The 22578-nt window shown below is 42.6% G+C and overlaps 1 protein-coding gene across 1 annotated transcript in view; it reads left to right on the plus strand.

Moving 5' to 3' along the window:
- Ctso (cathepsin O) overlaps positions 1 to 13487 on the plus strand; it is a 30178-nt gene extending 16691 nt beyond the window's left edge. Inside the window, 3 exon segments of the mRNA NM_001427175.1 lie at positions 9324 to 9487; positions 10176 to 10268; positions 12187 to 13487. Of these exon segments, the coding sequence (NP_001414104.1) occupies positions 9324 to 9487; positions 10176 to 10268; positions 12187 to 12221 (292 nt within the window). The 3' untranslated portion in view covers positions 12222 to 13487.
- Positions 13488 to 22578: the final 9091 nt, after the last annotated feature.

Raw genomic sequence — 22578 nt, forward strand, 5'->3', positions numbered from 1 at the left:
GGTGTGTTTGTGTGTGTGTGGTGTGTGTGTGGTGTGTTTGTGTGGTGTGTATGTGTGTGTGGTGTGTGTGTGGTGTGTGTGTGTGTGGTGTGTGTGTGGGGTGTATGTGTGTGTGTGGTGTGTGTGTGTGGTGTGTGTGTGTGGTGTGTGTGTGGTGTGTGTGTGTGTGGTGTGTGTGTGTGGTGTGTATGTGTGTGTTGTGTGTGTGTTGTGGTGTGTGTGTGGTGTGTATGTGTGTGTGGTGTGTGTGTGTGTGGTGTGTGTGTGGTGTGTTTGTGTGTGTGTGGTGTGTGTGTGGTGTGTTGTGTGGTGTGTGTGTGTGTGTGAGGTGTGTGTGTGTGGTATATGTGTGTGGGTGTGAGGTGTATGTGTGTGGTGTGTGTGTGTGGTGTGTGGTATGTATGTGTGTGTGGTGTGTGTGTGTGTGGTGTGTATGTGTGTGCGGTGTGTGTGTGTGGTGTGTGTGTGTGGTGTGTATGTATGTGTGGTGTGTGTGGTGTGTGTGTGGTGTTTATGTGTGGTGTGTATGTGTGTGTGGTGTGTGTGTGTGTGTGTGGTGTGTGTGTGGTGTGTATGTGTGTGTGTGGTGTGTGTGTGGTGTGTGTGTGTGGTGTGTGTGTGGTGTGTATGTGTGTGCTCTGGTATGTGTGTGTGTGGTGTGTGTGTGTGGTGTGTGTGTGGTGTGTGTGTTGTGTGTGTATGGTGTGTATGTGTGGTGTGTATGTGTGTGTGGTGTGTGTGTGGTGTGTGTGTGGTGTGTGTGTGGTGTGTATGTGTGTGCTCTGGTATGTGTGTGTGTGGTGTGTGTGTGGTGTGTGTGTGTGGTGTGTGTGTGGTGTGTGTGTGTGGTGTGTGTGTGGTGTGTATGTGTGTGCTCTGGTATGTGTGTGTGTGGTGTGTGTGTTGTGGTGTGTGTGTGTGGTGTGTATGTGTGTGTGTGTGTGTGTGTTGTGGTGTGTGTGTGAGGTGTGTATGTGTGTGGTGTGTGTGTGTGTGGTGTATATGTGTATGTGGTGTGTGTGTGTGTGTGGTGTGTGTGTGTGGTGTGTATGTGTGTGTTGTGTGTGTGGTGTGTGTGTGTGTGGTGTGTGTGGTGTGTGTGTGTGGTGTGTATGTGGTGTGTATGTGTGTGCTCTGGTGTGTGTGTGTGTGGTGTGTGTGTGGTGTGTTTGTGTGTGGTGTGTATGTGTGAGGTGTGTGTGTGTTGTGGTGTGTGTGTGAGGTGTGTGTGTGTGGTGTGTGTGTGTTGTGTGGTATGTATGTGTGTGTGGTGTGTGTGTGTGTGGTGTGTATGTGTGTGTGGTGTGTGTGTGTGGTGTGTATGTGTGTGGTGTGTGTGTGTGTGTGGTGTGTATGTATGTGTGGTGTGTGTGTGGTGTGTGTGTGGTGTTTATGTGTGGTGTGTATGTGTGTGTGGTGTGTGTGTGTGTGTGGTGTGTGTGTGGGGTGTATGTGTGTGTGTGGTGTGTGTGTGTGGTGTGTGTGTGGTGTGTGTATGTGTGTGTGGTGTGTGTGTGTGTGTGGTGTGTGTGTGGTGTGTATGTGAGTGCTGTGGTGTGTGTGTGTGGTGTGTATGTGTGTGTTGTGTGTGTGTGTTGTGGTGTGTGTGGTGTGTATGTGTGTGGTGTGTGTGTTTGTGGTGTGTATGTGTATGTGGTGTGTGTGTGTGGTGTGTGTGTGTGTGGTATGTGTGTGTGTGGTGTGTGTGTGTGTGGTGTGTGTGTGGTGTGTGTGTGTGGTGTGTGTGTGTGTGGTGTGTGTGTGTGTGGTGTGTGTGTGTGTTGTGGTGTGTGTGGTGTGTATGTGTGTGGTGTGTGTGTTTGTGGTGTGTATGTGTATGTGGTGTGTGTGTGTGGTGTGTGTGTGTGTGGTATGTGTGTGTGTGGTGTGTGTGTGTGTGGTGTGTGTGTGGGGTGTATGTGTGTGTGTGGTGTGTGTGTGTGGTGTGTGTGGTGTGTGTGTGTGTGTGGTGTGTGTGTGTGGTGTGTGTGTGTGGTGTGTATGTGAGTGCTGTGGTGTGTGTGTGTGGTGTGTATGTGTGTGTTGTGTGTGTGTTGTGGTGTGTGTGGTGTGTATGTGTGTGGTGTGTGTGTTTGTGGTGTGTATGTGTATGTGGTGTGTGTGTGTGGTGTGTGTGTGTGTGGTATGTGTGTGTGTGGTGTGTGTGTGTGTGGTGTGTGTGTGGTGTGTGTGTGGTGTGTGTGTGTGTGGTATGTGTGTGCGTGGTGTGTGTGTGTGGTGTGTGTGTGGTGTGTGTGTGTGTGGTGTGTGTGTGGTGTGTGTGTGTGTGTGGTGTGTGTGTGGTGTGTATGTGTGTATGTGTTGTGTGTGTGTGTTGTGTGTGTATGGTGTGTATGTGTGGTGTGTATGTGTGTGTGGTGTGTGTGTTGTGGTGTGTGTGTGTGGTGTGTATGTGTGTGTTGTGTGTGTGTGTTGTGGTGTGTGTGTGGTGTGTATGTGTGTGGTGTGTGTGTGTTGTGGTGTGTATGTGGTGTGTGTGTGGTGTGTGTGTGTGGTGTGTGTGTGTGTGGGGTGTGTGTGTGAGGTGTGTGTGTGTGGTATATGTGTGTGTGTGGTGTATGTGTGTGGTGTGTGTGTGTTGTGGTGTGTGTGTGTGTGGTGTGTATGTGTGTGTTGTGTGTGTGTTGTGGTGTGTGTGTGGTGTGTATGTGTGTGTGGTGTGTGTGTGTGTGGTGTGTGTGTGGTGTGTTTGTGTGTGTGTGGTATGTGTGTGGTGTGTTTGTGTGGTGTGTGTGTGTGAGGTGTGTGTGTGTGGTATATGTGTGTGTGTGTAAGGTGTATGTGTGTGGTGTGTGTGTGTGGTGTGTGGTATGTATGTGTGTGTGGTGTGTGTGTGTGTGGTGTGTATGTGTGTGCGGTGTGTGTGTGGTGTGTGTGTGTGTGGTGTGTGTGTGTGTGGTGTGTATGTATGTGTGGTGTGTGTGTGGTGTGTGTGTGGTGTTTATGTGTGGTGTGTATGTGTGTGTGGTGTGTGTGTGTGTGTGGTGTGTGTGTGGTGTGTATGTGTGTGTGTGGTGTGTGTGTGTGGTGTGTGTGTGTGTGGTGTGTGTGTGTGGTGTGTGTGTGTGTGGTGTGTGTGTGGTGTGTATGTGAGTGCTGTGGTGTGTGTGTGTGGTGTGTATGTGAGTGCTGTGGTGTGTGTGTGTGGTGTGTATGTGTGTGTTGTGTGTGTTGTGGTGTGTGTGGTGTGTATGTGTGTGTTGTGTGTGTGTTGTGGTGTGTGTGTGGTGTGTATGTGTATGTGGTGTGTGTGTGTGTGGGGTGTGTGTGTGAGGTGTGTGTGTGTGGTATATGTGTGTGTGTGGTGTATGTGTGTGGTGTGTGTGTGTTGTGGTGTGTGTGTGTGTGGTGTGTATGTGTGTGTGGTGTGTGTGTGTGGTGTGTGTGTGGTGTGTGTGTGTGTGGTGTGTGTGTGTGGTGTGTATGTGTGTGTGGTGTGTGTGTTGTGTGTGTATGGTGTGTATGTGTGGTGTGTATGTGTGTGTGGTGTGTGTGTGTGGTGTGTGTGTGTGGTGTGTGTGTGGTGTGTATGTGTGTGCTCTGGTATGTGTGTGTGTGTGGTGTGTGTGTTGTGGTGTGTGTGTGTGGTGTGTATGTGTGTGTTGTGTGTGTGTGTTGTGGTGTGTGTGTGGTGTGTATGTGTGTGGTTTGTGTGTGTTGTGGTGTGTATGTGGTGTGTGTGTGTGGTGTGTGTGTGTGGTGTGTGTGTGTGTGTGGTGTGTGTGTGAGGTGTGTGTGTGGTATATGTGTGTGTGTGGTGTATGTGTGTGGTGTGTGTGTGTTGTGGTGTGTGTGTGTGGTGTGTATGTGTGTGTTGTGTGTGTGTTGTGGTGTGTGTGTGGTGTGTATGTGTATGTGGTGTGTGTGTGTGGTGTGTGTGTGGTGTGTTTGTGTGTGTGTGGTGTGTGTGTGGTGTGTTTGTGTGGTGTGTGTTTGTGAGGTGTGTGTGTGGTATATGTGTGTGTGTGTGAGGTGTATGTGTGTGGTGTGTGTGTGGTGTGTGGTATGTATGTGTGTGTGGTGTGTATGTGTGTGTGGTGTGTGTGTGTGGTGTGTATGTGTGTGGTGTGTGTGTGTGTGGTGTGTATGTATGTGTGGTGTGTGTGGTGTGTGTGTGTGGTGTTTATGTGTGGTGTGTATGTGTGTGTGTGGTGTGTGTGTGTGTGGTGTGTGTGTGGTGTGTATGTGTGTGTGTGGTGTGTGTGCGTGGTGTGTGGTGTGTGTGTGTGTGGTGTGTGTGTGTGTGGTGTGTGTGTGTGTGTGGTGTGTGTGTGGTGTGTATGTGAGTGCTGTGGTGTGTGTGTGTGGTGTGTATGTGAGTGCTGTGGTGTGTGTGTGTGGTGTGTATGTGTGTGTTGTGTGTGTGTTGTGGTGTGTGTGGTGTGTATGTGTGTGGTGTGTGTGTTTGTGGTGTGTATGTGTATGTGGTGTGTGTGGTGTGTGTGTGTGTGTGGTATGTGTGTGTGTGGTGTGTTTGTGTGTGGTGTGTGTGTGTGGTGTGTGTGTGTGGTGTGTGTGTGTGTGGTGTGTGTGTGTGTGGTGTGTGTGTGTGGTGTGTATGTGAGTGCTGTGGTGTGTGTGTGTGGTGTGTATGTGAGTGCTGTGGTGTGTGTGTGTGGTGTGTATGTGTGTGTTGTGTGTGTGTTGTGGTGTGTGTGGTGTGTATGTGTGTGGTGTGTGTTTGTGGTGTGTATGTGTATGTGGTGTGTGTGTGGTGTGTGTGTGTGTTATGTGTGTGTGTGGTGTGTTTGTGTGTGGTGTGTGTGTTTGTGCTGTATATGTGTGTGGTGTGTGTGTTTGTGGTGTGTATGTGTATGTGGTGTGTGTGTGGTGTGTGTGTGTGTGATATGTGTGTGTGTGTGGTGTGTTTGTGTGTGGTGTGTGTGTGAGGTGTGTGTGTGTGTGGTGTATGTGTGTGGTGTATGTGTGTGTATGTGGTGTGTGGTATGTATGTGTGTGTGTGGTGTGTGTGTGTGGTGTGTGTGTGGTGTGTATGTGTGGTGTGTGGTGTGTGTGTGTGGTGTGTATGTGTGTGCTGTGGTGTGTGTGTGTATGTGTGGTGTGTATGTGTGTGTGTGGTGTGTATGTGTGTGGTGTGTGTGGTGTGTGTGTGTGTGGTGTGTGTGTGTGGTGTGTATGTGTGTGTGTTGTGTGTGTGTATGTGTGGTGTGTATGTGTGTGTGTGGTGTGTATGTGTGTGGTGTATGTGGTGTGTGTGTGTGGTGTGTGGTGTGTGTGTCTGGTGTGTATGTGTGTGCTGTGGTGTGTGTGTGTATGTGTGGTGTGTATGTGTGTGTGTGGTGTGTATGTGTTTGGTGTGTGTGGTATGTGTGTGTGTGGTGTGTGTGTGTGTTCATATTTCTGCATGATCTGTTTTCAAAATTAATGACTTTGTTTTAGGCACCCTTGCACACTCTTAGTTCAGAACCAAGTTCCTACTAACGAGTTCAACTGATAGTCACAGTGAGGTGTCAAAGAAGGCCATTAATGAGAATCTGTGTCTTCTTCTATGCGTAGTCATACTATAAATATGAAATTTAAAATGAATATCTTTTAGCTGAGTTTAAAGCTATAAGTTATATCTACCACCACTCACAAAATTCAGAAGCTAAAACAGTGAGCCCTTTTCTCAGTCTTAATATTTGAGTCTGTCCAAATTCCCATTGTATGGAATACAATGGATTTGGATTAGATATGGAATACAAGTGATTTGGATAATCACTCCCAGATTACATACCAAGAAACCCTTTAAACACTATATTCTTTGCAGTTTTCAAGTAAGCAACTGTTAGAAAAACCCAGGCCAAACACATTATAACTTGAAGCTAAGAGTGTAAAACTGACGATAAGATATGTAGCATGCTGGTAGAGCGAGTGTGATGGTGATGCAGGATGACTAAAGTCTGTCAAAAGGGAAAGAAGAGTGCTGGAAATGGAAAAGTAGGCGACTCTAGGTGAGTTCAAGTGTAAATAGTCTTTAAAACATCTTTAAAATCACATGAAAAAAACAAAGCTGGCTAGAGAATTCTTTAGGCCGTTTAGTACCAGAAATGAGTAGAAGGGACATTTAGAATAGGAAGTTGGACAGCAGAAGCAAGCATCTCCAGACACCGTTGCTAAATGTGTTTTGGGTTATTATGCCATCGTTGAAAAATCACAAGGAATAAAAGAATTTAACTCAGACAAGGGCATAGAGTGTCCTGTTGCTTACTCTTGCTTGATCCCACTGCCATCTACATAACTGCAATTAGGGTTGAAATTAGATCTTTGAACAAAATATAGCCCTTTCAATGAAAGTATATGTGCCCAGAACACTAGATTGTCAACACAGCTCCTGCTTCAAAGGACGTGAACATGACCCTAAGAACTCACAATGAAACCTTGCACAGGATTCTGGCTATAAGGACCTTGGCCACTGTCTCCATAGGGAGTGGAGGTAATCCACTTCCTCAAATAAGAAAACATGTCCTTAAAAGAGTGGGAAGAGGACTCCTCTTGGGGAAAGGATAGTGTGTAGTCCAAGAAAGGGCTGCCCTGGAGGAATCTTCCTGAGCTATTAAATTTGATTTAATGAGCTCATGAAGGTCATGACATGCGTATTGTTCCAACCAGAGAAAAGGAGTGCACAGCTCCTGAAACAGAGGACTGCTTAGCATGTTTGCACAGCATGAGGAGACCAATGTGTCTCCCATGGAGAAAAGATCAAGGCCCTCACATGAGGACCTGGCACAGGAGTAAAGGAGTATGGGGGTGAGAATTGGGGTATATTCATCTCACGAGGAGCAGGTGATGCACGTGTCTTGATGGGAGAGTCTAAACTTTGGGGAGTGAAAAATTGAAAAAATTGAATTAGCAGAGTGCAGCAAGGAAATATCAGCACAGTTGAGAGATGTGTGCAGTGGCCACAAGATACCTTGGCCTGGGAGAGGAGAGACAATAGGGCAAAGTACTCTGTTCTTCAGCCATAATCTTATTTATGACTTGAGGCCAATGGCTGAGGAACTCTGGGCCTCATCAAAACTGATATCAATCAGTTACAAGAGCCTAAGATGAGGGTGCCTGTGAGGCAAAATAGCATCAAGCTAGCTGTCTTCCATGGACAATTGTTCCTCAGATCCAGGGCTTGGATGACTCAAACTGGCTTGTGTGAACTGCTGTGCAGATGACCAAAGGGAAGGAAGTGACTGCCGTGCAGGGGGTCCAGGCACAGGACAGGGCGTATTATCACACCAAGCTCTCAAGAAGAAGAGATAATATCCAGATATCAATAATAGAGAGTATTGGCCTTAAATCATAAACCTGGTGACAAGAAAATTTAAGGCTGTTCTTTGAGGACTATAGATTTTATAAGTTGTTGATTTGTGGAATAAAATGTAAGCATATGAAAATCTACACTGGCTCTTGGCGATATAGTTCATATGGGATTGATGGAGGGAACATAGATAGTGCAGGCCTCAGGGTTTAACTTGGAGAAAGCCACACTCTCGGCAAAAGGAATAACGTCAGTGTTACTTGATCAGATATTCAAGATCAAATGAGCAGGTATCTGAGGGTCATGACCATGGGCTAGCTTATGTCGAATCTCTATGCTCCCTCAGTCTGCTCTAGGCAGGATTATTGCTAAATTATTCCAGTGGCTCCCTAGCTGGCACTGAAGAATGGTTGCATTCTGAGGCTTCTCTGTCTGAATCCTTAGCATCTCTCCAGGTGTCCCTTAAACTGGATTATTGATGAGAGGGACTTAACATGCATCCTTTGTTCTCTTAAATAGATGGGGACCATTGTATTCGGATAAATATAGACAATATATATGAATTACAACATATTCAAAGGATTTTAAGACAAAAAGGTTGTATTGTATACTACAACCCAGGGTGAACTGAATTAGTTCTTGGGTTACTGAGAAGGCAGAGAAAGGTTATAAGGTTTGAGTAAACCTTACAAGATTTATTATAGATTTATTATATAGGATGAAAACTAATGCTAGACACACCACACGACATTCAGTCTACTAAATTCTATAATTTCATACTTGTATGGGTGGAAGATGGTGTAACTACAGTATACAGGTGGGTTTGAACCCAGCATTTGAGAAATCTGATGCCAGTCTTTGGGCATGGGAACTTTTACAATTTTATATTCCTCTCGCTCCCCGTATTTTTGGAATGCCTCTGTGCATCAGTTATTAGAGGAAACTTTCCAAGTGTAAAAGCTGAATCTCAGGCAATAGTTTGAAAGACCCCTTGTGCACAATGCAGTCACCATTTCTGTTGTAGTCAATTGCACTGACAGGCTTTCAGACAGCCTTCATCTGTAGACTCTCCCCTTGCTGGAAACACGCTGCAGCGGGCACGGTAAGGAAGCATTTACTCTGAAAGCTGCTAATCCTTCATAGCTTGTGGTAGCAATAAACCACCACATGCTATCTTTACAGCCTGAACTGTCAACACCATGGTTTCAGTACCCTTCACCCACGGGCTGGCCTTTGAAAGAGGTAAACAGTTAGTGGGTTGATCACACACATTTGAGATGGATGACAGCCAAATGTTGTGTAACATTAGATTTTGCTATAAACCAGTAATTGTAAAAGTAGCAACGGTTTGCTTTGCAGTCCTGGTAACCTAGGTAACCTAGCACCTAGCTCTCCTGGCATCCTGAATCTCCTTGTTGTTTTTGACGCCTCTTCCAGCTCTTCTCCCAGTCAGCCTTCGTTGTAATCCCAGCACTTAACATTCACTGACAAAAGTGGATCCTGTTGTCTTTCAGATACTCATCTCTAGAGGTGTCAAAGTATTTTCCATTATCAAAACTTTACACTCTCTATTATTAAAAGGAACCCTGCAGTTTAATGGGATGCTTTGTTTCCTGAATACAAAACATTTTTCCACATCGCCTTATGAGCCAGAGCTGGCTCCATAACTGAGTTCTGGCTAATGAGATCCACACACCCAAAAGAGTTATTTCCTGGAAATCTTCCCAGAGGAATGCAGAGTTTCTCCTCCGTGTTTCATGATGATTGGAATATGTGTTAAACATCTAGAGGACCTAAAGTCCTGGGCCCTGAGAGGACTGCAAAATGGAAATATTTCATAGCAAAAGATATGGAAAGAGGGTGAGCTCCTAATATCCTTTAGTCCCATACAGTCCTGGATGTCAACTTCTCTTGGATTTTAATATCTGTGCATACAACTTTTGGGATCGCTTTCAAACATATAGCGATTTAAAACAGATTTGAAGTATCATTTTTACTTTTACCGTAAAAGCTAATCCTTCAACTATGTATATATATCTTCCTTTGGTAGTAACCAAGAAGATGAAATGGCCAGAGCCCTACTGTCCTTCGGCCCTTTGGTTGTGATAGTTGATGCAGTGAGCTGGCAGGATTATCTGGGGGGCATAATCCAGCATCACTGCTCCAGTGGGGAGGCAAACCACGCGGTTCTCATCACAGGCTTTGATAAAACAGGTATGTATGTACTAGCTCAACAAATCCCTCTTCAGATGGGGCTCATAACTAAGGCTACCTGAAGGCTGCTGAGATGTTCTGTTGTGCCTCAGAAGTTGCCTGCTCCTGGTCTTCATGGAATTGTCTTGGCAGCTCAATCGGGCTTTAATACCCCTCCCCCCTCCCCCCCCCTCTCTCTCTCCTCATCTCCTCATCCTTCCCTTCCTTCCTCCATCCCCCCTCTCTCGGTGTACATGTGGTCCTAGGCATTTAATCTTGTGGCTTTCATATACAAGACCAGCACTGAGCTATAGCCTAGTCAGTGACTGATAATTTAAAATTCACATAAAGTGAATGTTTCATCTGCGATATTTAGGGTTTAAGTGTTGGCAGGAGTGAAGGACCTGAGAGTTTATCATTCGTGTTTAACACTCCACCTGCTAATTCCATGGGAACGCATTTGCCTTGGCCTATTAGCCTCTGTCATAAAAAAAAATGAACTCAGAGTCCGCTGTATAGGCTGACAGAATAAGCACAGTTCAGGTTTACTGAGCTGCCTACAGCAAACAATTTACAGAAAGTCAATGCACATCATGGCTTTGTCTTCATAGTGTGCTTCTCACAGCAAATACATTGCCATAGGAAGTCTATTTGTTCCTAATCAATATGGGTTTACCACTGTGTCTTAGCATCCACCTTACCATTGTAGGAAATACTCCATATTGGATGGTGCGAAACTCCTGGGGAAACTCCTGGGGAGTAGAAGGCTATGCCTACGTGAAAATGGGAGGTAATGTTTGTGGTAAGTCATGAATTTGTGTTGAAATATGAAGGCTAAATATGAAGGGCTCTTTGAATATATGACATGACGTGAATGCTTACAATGGGCTCAGTGTCCTTTTGTGGTGTTAATTTTATTGCCTTCCCTGTTAGTGAGAAATGAAGTTTTTCATACTGCCTTATTAAACACACATACAAAAATGAAAAAATATTGTGTGCGTGTGTGTTAAAACAATGATTTAACAAATCAACTACTTTTATACTCCATTTAGATTATTGACCTACCCCAGAACATGTCCCTGCTCCCAATTGACTTTTTATAGTGTATGAATTGCCCTAATTGTTCAAGATATTTAAGAGTAGCTAAGGCAACAGGTGGGAGGTAGAGCATTTGCATAGCATGCTCTAGGCTCTGGACTTGATCTCCGATACAGCAAAGGCAAGGGAAAAAATAAGAATTAGGTTTTCTTGGTGTTAAAGTGTGAAAATCTGTACAACACGCTTTTAGTACAGATTTGCAACCTGTTACCCGGAAAAGGCTCACAAAAAATGCCCATTGTAACTGCAAGGTTTGCCAAATAGGCAGATGCCTTTATATTGTACAACAAACCCAACAAAAAAGCAAATGGTGGAAAGAGGTGGTTTAGTATTCTACCACTGATGCAGAAACGTGTACTCAGAACTATAGTGTAAGATTTGGGTCTGGAAACTCATCATGGTTTCCACATCTGCTTAGAGTTCAAGTAAATGGCCGTAGAAACACTCATTTCTCATTGTAATGAGTTCTAACCATGTGGCACACAAATCTTCACAACTTTCAGGTTTTTTATGGCTCTGAGACAGATAAAAAAAAGTTGCAGCAAAATTCGAGATTAGGTGTTCCACTATAAGATAGTGAGAAAGATAAGATAGCGTAAAGCCTATTGCCTTTGCAAAAGTTAATAACTAACCTGTCCTATTAGACAGTTAAATGATTTCCATACTGGAAGTAGCCAACTTAACAGAGCAAAAGCAGCCACCCAGACCCTTATTTCTCAGTCAGCATCATGGCTGCTTTTGTGCCATTGGGACTCCCAGCTGAGAGCCTGCTGCCCATGAGCCTCTCCTGCTGACTCACATAGCTTTTTAAACTGCAGGGAGCTGTGTCTAGTCTGCTCTAAAAGTTGACTGTGTCAAAAGCTCTGACCGAAGTGTGTGGTTCGGTGAGTCCAGTGCACACAATGAAGATGTGGTTCATAATTGCCTCCGTGGCTCTGTCTTTCCTCACCTCTCAGACGTCTTCTTCCCTCTATCTGCTTTCATAGTCTGAATCTCCAGAGGCCTTCTGGTTACTGACTGCCCTGGGATCCAAATGCCTCCTGAGCATATTTCCTGAGCATAGTATACCCAGGGCTGTCCACATTATTACAATGAACAGTAAAAGGCAGAGACTATTCCATAATCCAAGGAAATTCAAAAATATTGGTCAATAAAATGAAATTCCATTTCCAAATGGGGTCTTCACACTTTCACTGTGATGGCTGGTTCTGTATTCTGATGCGCCAAGAAAGCCTAAACACTTGTGTTTTATTAAAATGTAGTAAACTCTTAATATAAGAAGTTACATTTTTGGAAATTTTGAAATAATTCCATAAGTATTTGAAATAGAATTATTCCTTAGCAGATACACATCACGGCAGCACAGATCTTATATATGTTCACATATGCAGCTGGCAAGCAGGATTGTGGCTTGACTTTTGGAACGAAAATCTTAAGTGTCTCTTCCAGTGTTTGCCTTTAATGTTGCCTTGCATTTATTGACAGCTAGACATAACTGCTATTTTGTTAGTGAACACTAAGTCATTCTAAACATAAGTGAAAAATTCAAATTGTAAAGCAAATTGCACAGAGGAAATTGATTGCTATTAATACTTTTTATCCTTTTTTATCCTTTGGATCAGGCATTGCAGACTCTGTTGCTGCTGTCTTCGTGTGATCATGGAGTGTTTTGGAATCCTTATGAGACAACTACTAAAATGATGTGCTTCAGGTTTCAACAACTCATCTACAGACAGATTCTAAGAGAAAACTGGCATTTTGTAAAGCAACATAGGACATTCTATTTTTGCCAAGAGATGGACAGCCGAAGTTCCTAGGAAATCCCCCAGCACACTGACTGATCAACGGAATCTGTGGGACAGTCCATACCTCTGAGAGTTTGGTGGGATCAGAAGTCACATAGTATCTGGGAGCAGATGGGATTTTTGCTTGCTTATTGTCTTTCTGGCTATCTATTCTAATGAAGTACTTTGGTCAGGTTGAGTCAAAGAAGTGATGAGAATGTGTTTTCCTTTGTGACTTATAATCACCAGTTTTAGATTAGCTCTTCTATAAGAACTCCCAACCTGATGTCGTGTGTACCTCGCAATTACAGTGGCCTTCTGAAATGGAGTGCCATGCGTCCAGATTTGAAATATCAGTGGCTTCATCTCGGCAAGTGAAGCTTACTCTAGACAGTAGAACAACTATACACAAAGAAGAAATGGGAGAATCCCATCTTCAGAGGGCCAGCCCAACTGAAGTTAATTGAAGCACATGACAGCTATGTGATAGGGAGTATCCTACGCTACTTCCTGGAAGACATAATTTCTATAAAGCCTCACTATGAAGCATCCAAAACTCTTAGCTTCTTGCGTTCTTCCCTCTGTAGTAGACAACAAAGCATGTCCCACCTTTATTCCCTCTTGGCCTTTACCATACGGTTTCTATGGTTTCCTGGTGGTTCACCTTCCAATCTAACTCAGACCCATTGTTGATATTCCATTTCTGTGGCCCAATCCCTTATTTTTAAAAAATAAGTTCTCTGACACCCGCTCACATTGCTCCTTGTTTATGTCCTTCATTAGAATAGCAGCATTGAGAACAAAACTCCTTACTCTTTTGTCTGTACCAGTGAGAAGCAATCTCAAACAGTTGTGCAGAGCCTGGAGTGTAGAGAAATGGCAGAAGAAACATTTCTTCTTAACATTTTGAATAAAGTGGTCTAATTACCGGAGGAATCCAGAGCAAAATTTAGTTCAGCTATAGTTTTTGTTAATGACCTTTAGTATGCTATCAGCAACTTTTTTAATACCCAGTTTCAAAAGCAGAAGAAGTTTCAAATTTTCAAAATGGCTGTTATCTTCTAACTGTTCTGAATTGATAGCATTTATTAAAAAAAAACCTACATTTGATTTTGAATTAAAAAGAAATTGTTCTTAAATATGTGGTCTATAATTGATCATTATTTGTGAGCACTAATAGATATTTATTAGTATTGATTAGTTTTATATTCACATTTTCTTGTATTTGAACCCATATATCCAGTGTGGTTTTCTCCATAATGCTTCTAACCCCACCATGTCCAAGATTCCCATCACCATCCTCCCATATCTATTATCAATGCCCAGTGGTCCTTTCCTCCTTACCATTTCTTTCTGTCAGCAGCATGGGCTATTGTGTAAGCAGGCTATAGAGTCAAAAGGAAGTCTAGGCACTCAATCTAGTTGACTCCTCCTTGGAACCCACTCCTACATCTATCTATATTCTCTCTTTTTTGGGATGTACACTTTTTTTTTTCAGAGCTGGGGACCAAACCCAGGGCCTTGCGCTTGCTAGGCAAGCGCTCTACCACTGAGCTAAATCCCCAACCCCCGGGATGTACACTTTTTATTAGCACCTATCTACACTCTTCCGTTGACTCCAGCCCATCTAAAATATCAAACTAAGGCAGATTATGTAGAGATAATGAGTTTATTATTCCACAGTTTATGCTGCTGGAGATCTATATGAGTGTGTCTCAGAGGTAAAGGGAGATGAGGGATTTTACTGGTAAAACTGAGATCATTAAACTGTTCTGTTATGAAATGACTACCTAGAACTCAGAGATCTACATCAAGCTTGACTAGGTAGTCACCAGGCAGATATTTTTATAAAGTTTGCTTTGGTTTTTTGTTTTTGTTTTTGTTTTGATTTGTATGAAGTTATGATGACCTTTGATGCAATGTACTTCAAACACTTTTTGTGATAGTTCTTGTTATGTATCATCTATATATAATACCCACTTTTGGTGACTTGCCAGCTTTATTACTTTTGTTTTCTTATTAGATCCTTGAGTAAGTAACTCCCCTTGATTCTGACAAGTTCTGTTAGTAACTAAACTCAATGATCTTTAACACAGTGGGTCCTGAACAATAATCTCCAGAGCAGATTCCAATGGCTGTGAAAGATGCATTCTAAAGATCTAAAGATGTATCTACTGCATTCTCCTAGATTTATGCTTCTAAAATGATATTATCATTTAATTCACAAGTTTTACACACTGGGAATCCCCAAATGTCTGCAGTGTTTCATGCAATGTCATGCAGTGTTTTAAAATAAGTATCATGGAGAGGTCTCTCCTTTGTATCTTGTGTAAATGAGTGATGACTCGTACATACCAGTTCATGGGGGCTCCTTCCCCAGAAAACCTGACACAGAGCAGCTGAATGTGTTACTTACTACATAGAGTTTATACCGAAGATCACCAATAGGTCCTAGAAGTGATTTCACAAGGTTCCCCATTGCAAGTGTTAAATCAGTCAACTTTGCATTGGTTTTGAAATTCCACAAGAATTATTATTAAAGTGGGTCCTCAGTCCCCAGAGCAAATGGGAATGGGACCCAGTGGAGGAGCCATCCATACAAATATAATATTTACATTAAGTACTGCAAATATAAAGTGCAATCAGCACTGTGATATTTATACTAAGAATTATTGAATCCTTTGGGAGGTAGATTTCCTGTAATGGTTTATAGCTTAGTCACAAACAAATATAGACACAAAGAACCCAATCACTGAGTCTATTGGAGAAAGCTAAACATTGACAGGTAGCATTTATTCCAGGATTCTAAGGCATTTGAGTCGTAAAACATCTATTTACATGCCTTTTCATTATTTGACAAGAAAGTATTCCCCATTTAGAGAGAAACTGGTATTTCACTAGGAGTGTACCACAGCAGATATTAAGCAAAGGACAATTTGAGCATTTACCCTTTAGCCTACTGGTTTCTGAGATTTTGCCATTAGTACCTATGGTATTTTCCACTGTATTTGTATCTGTTTAATCTCCATGTGTGTTATATGAGTACACGTATGAGTGTGCACACATGCACACACTACGTACACACAAGTGGCATAGTTGAAAATGCATGGTTATCTTTCTTCAACAATCTGGAAATACCAGTTCCTAGAGCCCCTCAGGTACCAAAATCCAAGGATGCTCAATTCTTTTTTTATTATTATTATTAACTTGAGTATTTCTTGTATATATTTCCAGTGTTATTCCCTTTCCCTGTTTCCGGGCAAACATCCCCCTCCCCCCTTCCCTCCTTTATGGGTGCTCCCCTCCCCACCCTCCCCCCATTGCTGCCCTCCTCCCAACAATCTAGTTCACTGGGGGTTCAGTCTTAGCAGGACCCAGGGTTACCCCTTCCACTGGTGCTCTTACTAGGATATTCATTGCTACCTATGAGGTTAGAGTCCAGGGTCAGTCCATGTATAGTCTTTAGGTAGTGGCTTAGTCCCTGGAAGCTCTGGCTGCTTGGAAATGTTGTACATATGGGGTCTCGAGCCCCATCAAGCTCTTCTAGTTCTTTCTCTGATTCCTTCAACGGGGGTCCTATTCTCAGTTCAGCAGTTTGCTGCTGGCATTCGCCTCTGTGTTTGCTGTATTCTGGCTGTGTCTCTCAGGAGCGATCTACATCCGGATCCTGTCGGCCTGCGCTTCTTTGCTTCATCCATCTTGTCTAATTGGATGGCTGTATATGTATGGGCCACATGTGGGGCAGGCTCTGAATGGGTGTTCCTTCTGTGTCTGTTTTAATCTTTGCCTCTCTATTCCCTGCCAAGGGTATTCTTGTTCCCCTTTTAAAGACGGAGTGAAGCATTCACATTTTGATGATCTGTCTTGAGTTTCATTTGTTCTAGTCATCTAGGGTAATTCAAGCATTTGGGCTAATAGCCACTTATCAATGAGTGCATACCATGTGTGTTTTTCTGTGATTGGGTTAGCTCACTCAGGATGATATTTTCCAGTTCCAACCATTTGCCTACGAATTTCATAAAGTCATTGTTTTTGATAGCTGAGTAACATTCCATTGTGTAGATGTACCACATTTTCTGTATCCATTCCTCTGTTGAAGGGCATCTGGGTTCTTTCCAGCTTCTGGCTATTATAAATAAGGCTGCAATGAACATAATGGAGCACGTGTCTTTTTTATATGTTGGGGCATCTTTTGGGTACATGCCCAAGAGAGGTATAGTTGGATCCTCAGGCAGTTCAATGTCCAATTTTCTGAGGAACCTCCAGACTGATATCCAGAATGGTTGTACCAGTCTGCAACCCCACCAACAATGGAGGAGTGTTCCTCTTTCTCCACATCCTCGCCAGCATCTGCTGTCACCTGAGTTTTTGATCTTAGCCATTCTCACTGGTGTGAGGTGAAATCTCAGGGTTGTTTTGATTTGCATTTCCCTTATGACTAAAGATGTTGAACATTTCTTTAGGTGTTTCTCAGCCATTCGGCATTCCTCAGCTGTGAATTCTTTGTTTAGCTCTAAACCCCATTTTTTAATAGGGTTATTTGTCTCCCTGGAGTCTAACTTCTTGAGTTCTTTGTATATTTTGGATATAAGGCCTATATCTGTCGTAGGATTGGTAAAGATCTTTTCCCAATCTGTTGGTTGCCATTTTGTCCTAACCACAGTGTCCTTTGCCTTACAGAAGCTTTGCAGTTTTATGAGATCCCATTTGTCGATTCTTGATCTTAGAGCATAAGCCATTGGTGTTCTGTTCAGGAAATTTTTCCAGTGCCCATGTGTTCCAGATGTTTCCCTAGTTTTTCTTCTATTAGTTTGAGTGTATCTGGTTTGATGTGGAGATCCTTGATCCACTTGGACTTAAGCTTTTTACACGGTGATAAGCTTGGATCGATCTGCATTCGTCTACATGTTGACCTCCAGTTGAACCAGCACCATTTGCTGAAAATGCTATTTTTTTTCCATTTGATGGTTTTGGCTCCTTTGTCAAGAATCAAGTGCCCATAGGTGTGTGGGATCATTTCTGGGTCTTCAATTCTGTTCCATTGGTATATCTGTCTGTCTCTGTACCAATACCATGCAGTTTTTATCACTATTGCTATGTAATACTGCTTGAGTTCAGGGATAATGATTCCCCCTGAAGTCCTTTTAGTGTTGAGGATAGTTTTAGCTATCCTGGGTTTTTTGTTATTCCAGATGAATTTGCAAATTGTTCTGTGTAACCCTTTGAAGAATTGGATTGGTATTTTGATGGGGATTGCATTGAATCTGTAGATCGCTTTTGGTAAAATGGCCATTTTTACTAAATTAATCCTGCCAATCCATGAGCATGGGAGATCTTTCCATCTTCTGAGGTCTTCTTCAATTTCTTTCTTCAGAGTCTTGAAGTTCTTATTGTACAGATCTTTTACTTGCTTGGTTAAAGTCACAGCGAGGTACTTTATATTATTTGGGTCTATTATGAAGGGTGTCATTTCTCTAATTTCTTTCTCGGCTTGTTTCTATTTTGTGTAGAGGAAGGCCACTGATTTATTTGAGTTAATCTTATACCCAGCCACTTTGCTGAAGTTGTTTATCAGCTTTACTAGTTCTCTGGTGGAACTTTTGGGATCACTTAAATATACTATCATATCATCTGCAAATAGTGATATTTTGACCTCTTCTTTTCCGATCTGTATCCCCTTGACCTCCTTTTGTTGTCTGAATGCTCTGGCTAGAACTTCAAGAACTATATTGAATAAGTAGGGAGAGAGTGGGCAGCCTTGTCTAGTCCCTGATTTTAGTGGGACTGCTTCAAGTTTCTCTCCATTTAGTTTAATGTTAGCAACTGGTTTGCTGTCTATGGCTTTTACTATGTTTAGGTATGGGCCTTGAATTCCTATTCTTTCCAGGACTTTTATCATGAAGGGGTGTTGAATTTTGTCAAATGCTTTCTCAGCATCTAATGAAATGATCATGTGGTTCTGTTCTTTCAGTTTGTTTATATAATGGATCACGTTGATGGTTTTCCATATATTAAACCATCCCTGCATGCCTGGGATGAAGCCTACTTGATCATGGTGGATGATTGTTTTGATGTGCTCTTGGATTCGGTTTGCCAGAATTTTATTGAGTATTTTTGCGTCGATATTCATAAGGGAAATTGGTCTGAAGTTCTCTTTCTTTGTTGGGTCTTTGTGTGGTTTAGGTATAAGACTAATTGTGGGAGACCCAACCGCCTGGTCAGGTGGGCACTCCTGAGGCTGCAGAGCGGAAGAGACCACCAACACTGCTCACCCCTGCCCACATCCCTGGCCCAAGGGGAAACTGTATAAGGCCTCTGGGCTCCCGTGGGGGAGGGCCCAGGAGCAGCAGGACCCCTGCCTGAGACACCGCCAGAACCTGAAAGAAACAGACCGGATAAACAGTTCTCTGCACCCAAATCCCGTGGGAGGGAGAGCTAAACCTTCAGAGAGGCAGACAAGCCTGGGAAACCAGAAGAGACTGCTCCCTGCACACACATCTCGGACGCCAGAGGAAAAAACCAAAGACCATCTGGAACCCTGGTGCACTGAAGCTCCCGGAAGGGGCGGCACAGGTCTTCCTGGTTGCTGCTGCTGCAGAGAGCCCGTGGGCAGCACCCCACGAGCGAACTTGAGCCTCAGGACAACAGGTAAGACCAAATTTTCTGCTGCAAGAAAGCTGCCTGGTGAACTCAAGACACAGGCCCACAGGAACAGCTGAAGACCTGTAGAGAGGAAAAACTACACGCCCAAAAGCAGAACACTCTGTCCCCATAACTGACTGAAAGAGAGGAAAACAGGTCTACAGCACTCCTGACACACAGGCTTATAGGACAGTCTAGCCACTGTCAGAAATAGCAGAACAAAGTAACACTAGAGATAATCTGATGGCGAGAGGCAAGCGCAGGAACACAAGCAACAGAAACCAAGACTACATGGCATCATCGGAGCCCAATTCTCCCACCAAAGCAAACACGGAATATCCAAACACACCAGAAAAGCAAGATCTAGTTTCAAAATCATATTTGATCATGATGCTGGAGGACTTCAAGAAAGACATGAAGAACTCCCTTAGAGAACAAGTAGAAGCCTACAGAGAGGAATCGCAAAAATGCCTGAAAGAATCACAAAAATCCCTGAAAGAATTCCAGGAAAACATAAATAAATAAGTAGAAGCCCATAGAGAGGAGACGCAAAAATCCCTGAAAGAATTCCAGGAAAACACAATCAAACAGTTGAAGGAATTAAAAATGGAAATAGAAGCAATCAAGAAAGAACACATGGAAACAACCCTGGATATAGAAAACCAAAAGAAGAGACAAGGAGCTGTAGATACAAGCTTCACCAACAGAATACAAGAGATGGAAGAGAGAATCTCAGGAGCAGAAGATTCCATAGAAATCATTGACTCAACTGTCAAAGATAATGTAAAGCGGAAAAAGCTACTGGTCCAAAACATACAGGAAATCCAGGACTCAATGAGAAGATCAAACCTAAGGATAATAGGTATAGAAGAGAGGGAAGACTCCCAGCTCAAAGGACCAGTAAATATCTTCAACAAAATCATAGAAGAAAACTTCCCTAACCTAAAAAAAGAGATACCCATAGACATACTAGAAGCCTACAGAACTCCAAATAGATTGGACCAGAAAAGAAACACCTCCCGTCACATAATTGTCAAAACACCAAACGCACAAAAGAAAGAAAGAATATTAAAAGCAGTAAGGGAAAAAGGTCAAGTAACATATAAAGGGAGACCTATCAGAATCACACCAGACTTCTCGCCAGAAACTATGAAGGCCAGAAGATCCTGGACTGATGTCATACAGACCCTAAGAGAACACAAATGCCAGCCCAGGTTACTGTATCCAGCAAAACTCTCAATTAACATTGATGGAGAAACCAAGATATTCCATGACAAAACCAAATTTACACAATATCTTTCCACAAATCCAGCACTACAAAGGATAATAAATGGTAAAGCCCAACATAAGGAGGCAAGCTATACCCTAGAAGAAGCAAGAAACTAATCGTCTTGGCAACAAAACAAAGAGAATGAAAGCACACAAACATAACCTCACATCCAAATATGAATATAAAGGGAAACAATAATCACTATTCCTTAATATCTCTCAATATCAATGGCCTCAACTCCCCAATAAAAAGACGTAGATTAACAAACTGGATACGCAACGAGGACCCTGCATTCTGCTGCCTACAGGAAACACACCTCAGAGACAAAGACAGACACTACCTCAGAGTGAAAGGCTGGAAAACAACTTTCCAAGCAAATGGTCAGAAGAAGCAAGCTGGAGTAGCCATTCTAATATCAAATAAAATCAATTTCCAACTAAAAGTCATCAAAAAAGATAAGGAAGGACACTTCATATTCATCAAAGGAAAAATCCACCAAGATGAACTCTCAACCTAAATATCTATGCCCCAAATACAAGGGCACCTACATACGTAAAAGAAACCTTACTAAAGCTCAAAACACACATTGCACCTCACACAATAATAGTGGGAGATTTAAACACCCCACTCTCATCAATGGACAGATCATGGAAACAGAAATTAAACAGTGATGTCGACAGACTAAGAGAAGTCATGAGCCAAATGGACTTAACGGATATTTATAGAACATTCTATCCTAAAGCAAAAGGATATATCTTCTTCTCAGCTCCTCATGGTACTTTCTCCAAAACTGACCATATAATTGGTCAAAAAACGGGCCTCAACAGGTACAGAAAGATAGAAATAATCCCATGCGTGCTATCGGACCATCACGGCCTAAAACTGGTCTTCAATAACAATAAGGGAAGAATGCCCACATATACGTGGAAATTGAACAATGCTCAACTCAATGATAACCTGGTCAAGGAAGAAATAAAGAAAGAAATTAAAAACTTTTTAGAATTTAATGAAAATGAAGATACAACATACTCAAACATATGGGACACAATGAAAGCTGTGCTAAGAGGAAAACTCATAGCGCTGAGTGCCTGCAGAAAGAAACAGGAAAGAGCATATGTCAGCAGCTTGACAGCACACCTAAAAGCTCTAGAACAAAAAGAAGCAAATACACCCAGGAGGAGTAGAAGGCAGGAAAATCAAACTCAGAGCTGAAATCAACCAAGTAGAAACAAAAAGAACCATAGAAAGAATCAACTGAACCAAAAGTTGGTTCTTTGAGAAAATCAACAAGATAGATAAACCCTTAGCCAGACTAACGAGAGGACACAGAGAGTGCGTCCAAATTAACAAAATCAGAAATGAAAAGAGAGACATAACTACAGATTCAGAGGAAATTCAAAAAATCATCAGATCTTACTATAAAAACCTATATTCAACAAAATTTGAAAATCTTCAGGAAATGGACAATTTCCTAGACAGATACCAGGTATCGAAGTTAAATCAGGAACAGATAAACCAGTTAAACAACCCCATAACTCCTAAGGAAATAGAAGCAGTCATTAAAGGTCTCCCAACCAAAAAGAGCCCAGGTCCAGACGGGTTTAGTGCAGAATTCTATCAAACTTTCATAGAAGACCTCATACCAATATTATCCAAACTATTCCACAAAATTGAAACAGATGGAGCCCTACCGAATACCTTCTACGAAGCCACAATTACTCTTATACCTAAACCACACAAAGACACAACAAAGAAAGAGAACTTCAGACCAATTTCCCTTATGAATATCGACACAAAAATACTCAATAAAATTCTGGCAAACCGAATTCAAGAGCACATCAAAACAATCATCCACCATGATCAAGTAGGCTTCATCCCAGGCATGCAGGGATGGTTTAATATATGGAAAACCATCAACGTGATCCATTATATAAACAAACTGAAAGAACAGAACCACATGATCATTTCATTAGATGCTGAGAAAGCATTTGACAAAATTCAACACCCCTTCATGATAAAAGTCCTGGAAAGAATAGGAATTCAAGGCCCATACCTAAACATAGTAAAAGCCATAGACAGCAAACCAGTTGCTAACATTAAACTAAATGGAGAGAAACTTGAAGCAATCCCACTAAAATCAGGGACTAGACAAGGCTGCCCACTCTCTCCCTACTTATTCAATATAGTTCTTGAAGTTCTAGCCAGAGCAATCAGACAACAAAAGGAGATCAAGGGGATACAGATCGGAAAAGAAGAGGTCAAAATATCACTATTTGCAGATGACATGATAGTATATTTAAGTGATCCCAAAAGTTCCA

The sequence above is a fragment of the Rattus norvegicus genome, chromosome 2, assembly GCF_021556685.1.
Source record: "Rattus norvegicus strain SHRSP/BbbUtx chromosome 2, alternate assembly SHRSP_T2T, whole genome shotgun sequence".
NCBI lineage: Eukaryota > Metazoa > Chordata > Mammalia > Rodentia > Muridae > Rattus > Rattus norvegicus.